Source organism: Etheostoma spectabile, unplaced genomic scaffold (genome assembly GCF_008692095.1).
Source record: "Etheostoma spectabile isolate EspeVRDwgs_2016 unplaced genomic scaffold, UIUC_Espe_1.0 scaffold325, whole genome shotgun sequence".
Taxonomy (NCBI): Eukaryota; Metazoa; Chordata; class Actinopteri; order Perciformes; family Percidae; genus Etheostoma; species Etheostoma spectabile.
In genome coordinates, this window is record NW_022605585.1 from 603,194 (window position 1) to 610,048 (window position 6,855).

Below are 6,855 nucleotides of genomic sequence, written 5' to 3' on the forward strand. Positions count from 1 at the left end.
ACTTGTAGGGGGGGCTCTAGGGAACCCGTAGGGGGGGCTCTAGAGACACTGTAGGGGGGCTCTAGAGACACCTGTAGGGGGGGCTCGTAGAACACTTGTGGGGGGGGGGCTCTAGAGAACACCTGTAGGGGGGGGGTTTGGGGGCTCTAGAGAACCCTGGGGGGGGGGGGGGGCTCTAGAGACACCTGCGAGCAAAAAGCAAAATGGCCAAAACTTCACAGCGCTCCATTAATTGTTTCTGTTGCACTTTGTTTTTTTTGTACTTTTCAACTTCTGCCGAATTTAAAAACGTTGCGATTCATCAAGTTTTTTTTCCGTCATATTTTCAGTGTTTGCACTCAAGTTTTTTTAAGCACAAATTCTCACAGAAAGGGGAAGATGGAAAAGCAACTCCTCGTTCCTGGATGAATTGGTCCCTTTCAACCCGAAAACCTCGGTAAAGACCAATCTTCGTCATCTCCTCTTCATCTGTCTCGCGGTGTCTGTTGGCTGCCTATTCACACTCTGGGCTCTGATTGGTCATCGTAAGAATAGCAGATGGATGACATGACAACATGGAAGAGGACCGTGTAGCAACAACTCCATGTCTGGATCGACTGATGTCTCACTGTTCAAGCTCCGAGGGGCGATTCATTTTGCTGCAGTAGCAAAGAAGTTGACATCCAGTACATAACAAAGACGACAACATCAATTAAAAATACAGGATTAGACCAAATGGGGAAATAAATACCACCACATTAAAGGTCTAAATCCCAGCGCCTTATGTGCAGACGTTACTTATTCTTTAGAGTTAAGCAGAGAGACAGCAGAGGGTACGAAGGAGACTTTCTATCTATTAGTTTTGTCTGGGGGCCGACTGAAGCAGGAACCAGAGGGCAGCATCTTAAATCCTGCATTCAGGGGGTTAAAACTATCAGACATGGTGGATTCTGCCTTTTTAAGCACATGTTGTACAGACCAGTTGTTGTCATCTGCTGAATCCCAGTGATTTTGCTGCTAACTTTAATCACCGTTGCTAATGTGTTTTTCCGTTTTACACTCAGAGAAGCATACCAGCAAATACATGAAAAGGTAAAGATGGACTCAATAACAGATTTGTGAAACAATGTCCCCAGGGATCTGTCCACTTGAAACGTCGCTAGCTTTCTCAGACAGAAGAGACGCTGCTGACGTTTCTTACTCAGCATGTCCGTGTTTAGTTCAAAGGTCAACTTGTTAAATGCTAAACATAAAAGTTTGAGACTTGAAAGTAGGGGGGGGGGGAGCTAAACACATTTTACACTCCTAAAACATCTCTATCAGTATAAGTGGATTCTGTATTTAGAATATTTTCAGTGCTTTATCTTGCTGTCAGACAGCCCTTTCTTTGGAAAATCAACACTTTTCTTACGTTTTTGTCCCTTTTTTTTCATCACTTTTGATGCTTTTTTTTTTTTTTTTTTTTTTTACAATGTTTGTCACTTTTTTGAGGTTTTCAACCCTATTAACTACAGTTTTTGAAATAATTTCCATCTTCTGTTATTGTTTGCACTGAGAAAAGTTTACACAAATTTCAGTATGACAGTTATGTCGTAAACCGCTTAAATCTGAGCATGCGTGAATCACATCTGCATTTAGAAAGATCTGTCTGACTCGGTCTGACTCGACTCTTTTTATTTAGTCTGACACGAATCTCATCAGGTATGACACATTATGCCGTAAACCGCTAACATCTGAGCATGCGCGACTTAAATCCGCACGCTCCTCACATTGGGCAGTGACACAGAGCCGGCCGTACGTCTAAATCATAGACCGTTAATATTAATGGACAGAGCATGTGTGACGTCACCCATTGGTTTGTGGAGATCTGATGCGAGTCGTCGAGTTTGCGTTTATGGGCCATCGTGGATGCGGATGTGCGATTTTAGGCGAGAGGGCGGAATGAGGGACGAGCCACAGACTGGTGGGCGGGATATACATCCAGTCCATGGGCGGTATCTGACTGTTACGTTAGCTGAGAGTTAGCAACGCTGCTTTACTCTTACACACTGTCACTACCGATATCCAGTAAACGGTCTATGGTCGTAACCGCTCAAGAGGGCGTCACAAACTGCAGTAAAAAAAACCACAAAAAAAACAACTATTGAGTCGCAGATTCTGAATGTGCTGCACACGCCCAAAGAAGTCTTCTTATTCTGCGTTCCAGACAGTTTTTAGCGCATAAGTTACGACTTCAAGTCACGACTCACGACCTGGTGGCGTTCCAGGCAAAGTCACGACAAACCCTTCTAGCTAGCCCCAGCTAGCGGCTACCTACCGGTGACGTTAGCTCGTGCCAGCTAGCGGCTACCTAACATTGATGTTAGCTAGCCCCAGCTAGCGGCTACCTAACATTGATGTTAGCTAGCCCCAGCTAGCGGCTACCTACCGGTGACGTTAGCTCGTGCCAGCTAGCGGCTACCTAACATTGATGTTAGCTAGCCCCAGCTAGCGGCTACCTACCGGTGACGTTAGCTCGTGCCAGCTAGCGGCTACCTAACATTGATGTTAACTAGCGCCAGCTAGCGGCTACCTAACATTGATGTTAGCTAGCGCCAGCTAGCGACTACCTAACATTGACGTTAGCTAGCGCCAGCTAGCAACTACCTAACATTGATGTTAGCTAGCGCCAGCTAGCGACTACCTAACATTGATGTTAGCTAGCGCCAGCTAGCGGCTACCTAACGGTGACGTTAGCTAGCACTAGCTGACACTAGCGATTTCTAGCCGGCAACATATTTTGGGCTTCATTTAAAAAACATAACCTGTAGTAGTGCACGATCGAATGTCATCTTTAATCACCTGCGTCTGTACGGCATCAACAGGGGTCGCCATTGTTGTTTATGCGTGTGATGTCAAAAACTGTAACTAGGAGTTCAAATATCTGATAAGAGTTCACAAGTAGTAAGTTACGGGTTTGACCTCCGTTCCAGGACACTTTCACGGGTAAAAGGTTGTGAAAACACGAGATACGGGTTGCCTGGAACGCAGCATAAAACCTGAATAATACCAACATATCATGTCTTAATTAAGAAAATGTTACATTTGGGAAAAGGCCTGCTTAGGAATATTAAACAGAATAGACTGTTTACCTGACCTGTATTAGATTTGGAGTATTAGTGGTATAATAGTGTGCATGTACACGTGCACATGGGCTCAATCGGACATTACAGGGGCCCAACAGCCAATCTCCCCCCCCAGGGGCCCCTGACAGGTTGATCCGCCTAAAAACTTTTTTCTTTTACTTGTTAAAAGTGAAATAAAGATGCTAAAAAAGGTCCTTTGCACTGAAGAGACAGAAAAAAGAACGAAATGTTCTTTGCAGCTTCTGATTCACTCATAAGTCTATAAATAGATTAAGACAAGTGACTGAATTTCATTATCGGCTGCAGGCTTCTCTTCTCATTATATGATTTATAATAAGCTTAATCAAAATGCTGAGCTCCCCCACGATCTTTAATCAGCCTTTGCTTTCACTTTGCTTCATTCCTTTTCCTTTTTTTTCCCACAATCACCCAGAGGAACACGTCATGTGTGAGCTCACATTCCCAGTTTTTTAGTATTTAAAGAGTCCACCCTCGGAGGGGAGAGCCCACTGACCGACCGACTGTCTGTGTGTGTGTGTGTGTGTGTGTGTGTGCCGGGTTGCAGTTGAACCACTCAGCCGTCCGGACGTTTGAGGTGGGCGGAGACAGAAAGCCCGAGGAAGTCCTCCCGTCTGCAGCGACCGACGCACAGTGCATTTCGGACTCGGCACCCGCACCCGTCCGAGGAGGGGAGACATCATGGCAACGACAACTTGTACGCGTTTTACAGATGAATACCAGCTGTACGAGGAGCTTGGCAAGTAAGCTGCCCATACATTACACATGTAATTTCTGAGTCTCCTGCACGCAGCCTGACCCTGCATGCGGGTCCTATAACCGGAGGAGAGATGGAGCTCTGCACATCTGCGGAGATGGATGCATCTCCATCCATCCAAAACAAGACGCACGCTGACCTGGAGCTCGCCTACATCTCTGCGTAACCCCTAAATGATTCCTTAATGCATGGCTTTTTTTGTATCCATCACCATTAGACTTATCAAAAATCCAGCTAGATTATGCATAAAGATGGGGTTGCATGAGCTTGGGAACACTTCTGGGAACACCCCTCCTCCTCCTCCTCCTCCCCTCCTCTCTCTACCCAGAGGCTAGTTAGGGACAAAGTGGCCTAATATCAGGGAGAAAAGCTGATGTGTTGGCATGAAGCTCCCTCTCATCATCAGCTGGCTTTAATCACAGTGGCACTCAGCTTAGTAAAGAAGTCAGAGAATAAGGCTGCTGCAGCTGATCTGCACCTTATCTAATGAGGTGTGTGTTGTGATTAAAGAAAGAAAGAGATTTATTTATTGGGGGGTTGTGTCCTCCCTAGTAGCGTGCAGACAAATTGAGAGAGACTGATGAGGCTTGGGGTGCCACAGTGGGCAGATGCAAAGTGGACTCAGTGTCTCTGTCAGGTTGTGCGTGGGCAGAGAGGATCTCTGCGCCTCACAGGAACATTTATTCCACAGTTCAGTTCAGTGGATGGTTTCAGCTCTAATGTGGAGGATTTATTTGGATGTCTCTTTAGTCATGGCTGGGATCTCCGTGTGTGTGTGTGTGTGTGTGTGTGTGTGTGTGTGTGTGTGTGTGTGTGTGTTGTGGTGTGGTATGTTCTAATTTAAATACAATAGAGATGCTGGAGCACCGCGCAGCTGCCTTCACTGATAACGAGCCCATGCTGTTCTCTGATGGTTTTGTCACCTTTTGTGTGTGTGTGTGGTGTGTTGTGTGTGTATGTGTGTGTGTTTGCAGATGTAAAGACGAAGGGTGTTTACAAGTCAAGCATTGAAGGGGATCTGGAAATTATACGCATGTGGTCTAGACCTGCTCCTCTGTATAGAGGTCCTGACATAACTTCTGTTTATATTTGACCCATAAAACATTGAAATGAATACTTTAAGGCCCCACACACACAACACACACACACACCCACACACACCACACACACCACACCACACCACACACACACCACACACAGGTGTTTTCATTAACTGTCTGATTGACTTCCTGTGTTACGACCTATAGGTCTATCCTTGCTCTGATGGTTGTAGGTCTATCCATTGCTCTGATTGGTTTAGGTCTATCCATTGCTCTGATTGGTCGTGGTCTATCCGTTGCTCTGATTGTTTGAGTCTATCCATTGCTCGATTGGTCGTAGGTCTACCCATTGCTCTGATTGGTCGTAGGTCTATCGGTTGCTCTGATTGGCGTAGTCTATGCGTTGCTCTGATTGGTTGTAGTTTCTATCCGTTTCTTGATTGGTTGTAGTTCTATCCGTTCGCTGATTGGTTGGGTCTTCATTGCTCTGATTGGTTGTAGTCTCATTTGTGCTCTGATTGGTTTGTTCATTTTGTTGCTCGATTGTTTTAGTTCATCCGTTGCTCTGATGGTTGAGGTACATACTTACGGTCTTGGTTGTAGTTCTTTCCGGTTTAGCGTCGTCTCTGATGGTTGTAGTTCTATCCGTGCTCTATTGTTGTGTTCTGCCGATTGCTCTGTGGTGTATTCTATCCTGTGCTCCTGATTGGTTGTATGGTCTATCCGTTCTCTGATTGGTTGTAGTTCTGTCCGTTGCTCTGAATGTTGTATTTCTATCCGTTGCTGCTGATTGGTTGTAGTTCTATCCGTTGCTCTGATTGGTTTGGAGGTCTATACGTGCTCTGATTGGTTGAGTCTATCCGTTCTTCGATTGGTTGTAGTTCTATCGTTGCTCTGATTGGTATGTAGTCTACACGTGCTCTGATTGGTTGAGTCTATCTTTGCTCTGATTGGTTGGAGTCTATCCGTTGCTTGTTGGTTAGGCTATCCTTGCTCTGATGGTTGTAGTCTATCCGTTGCTCTGATTGGTTGTAGTTCTATCCGTTGCTCTGATTGGTTGAGTCTATCCGTTGCGTCTGATTGGTTGTCAGTTCTATCCGTTGCTCTGATTGGTTGGAGGTCTATCCAGTTGAGTACAGAGCCATTTTCTTTCCCGGTTTGGTTGAAACGAGCCTCGTTTTTCACTTTGTTCAACATTATTCTCGCTTTTTCCAACATATTTGGCCGTTTTTCAATATTGTGCTTGCTTTTTTTTCATGTTTTTTCCAAAGTTTTGGGATATTTTTAATGTTGACATTTTCAGTTCCCAATGGAGCCTAATCAGACTCATATCATCACTAGAGTCTGAGTTTGATAGTGAGTCCTAACAAAATAGTAACAGAAATAAACTACTTTAAAGAAGATTTTCTTCAAATTACGTTGCATCACATCGGTGCATAGACTCCAGTACTCGCCGATAGAGATACCAGCAACATCTCTAGTTACAATATTTATATATTATATTATATAATATACATATATATATAATATAAGTTATAATATATTCATAATCAAAGACTCACTGTCCATCAGCTTTCTCTTGAGCTCTTCACCACATGTCGCGGCAAGTTTTAATGTGATGTAAAGCTCCGGGGAAAGCCGACTTTCAGTTACAATATTACAATATTATATTCTTAGTTATTACTATATTTACAAGATTAAAGATGACACTCATCTCGAATAGTAATGAATTTTTTTCCCAGAAAAACTACGCCACATATTTGCTTTTTTTGGCTCAGTGGCCGTTGAAATGTTTTCTCTGCTAATAAACAAAAAGGAGAGTGTAAAAGATGATATTAGAGACTCTGATCCGGATCCTGCTGACTCCCGTGGGCCCTGCAGGTAACCTGTCATGTCGAAGCTCTGCTTCCGTTTGTAGCACACGGCGGGGGGGGGG

The 6,855-nt window shown here is 44.5% G+C and overlaps 1 protein-coding gene across 10 annotated transcripts in view; it reads left to right on the top strand.

Annotated features, from left to right (window-relative positions):
* The first annotated feature begins 3,593 nt into the window (after window positions 1-3,593).
* The window catches only part of camk2b2 (calcium/calmodulin-dependent protein kinase (CaM kinase) II beta 2), an 85,248-nt gene continuing 81,986 nt past the window's right edge, over window positions 3,594-6,855 (top strand). For 7 of the 10 annotated variants that reach the window (XM_032511153.1, XM_032511155.1, XM_032511159.1 and 4 more), the window contains exon 1: window positions 3,595-3,865. In XM_032511153.1, coding sequence (XP_032367044.1) covers window positions 3,835-3,865 — 31 coding nt within the window. In that variant the 5' untranslated portion in view covers window positions 3,595-3,834. Of the gene's footprint in view, window positions 3,866-6,855 lie in introns of all 10 variants that reach the window. The other 3 variants (XM_032511151.1, XM_032511157.1, XM_032511150.1) reach the window with 1 other exon arrangement.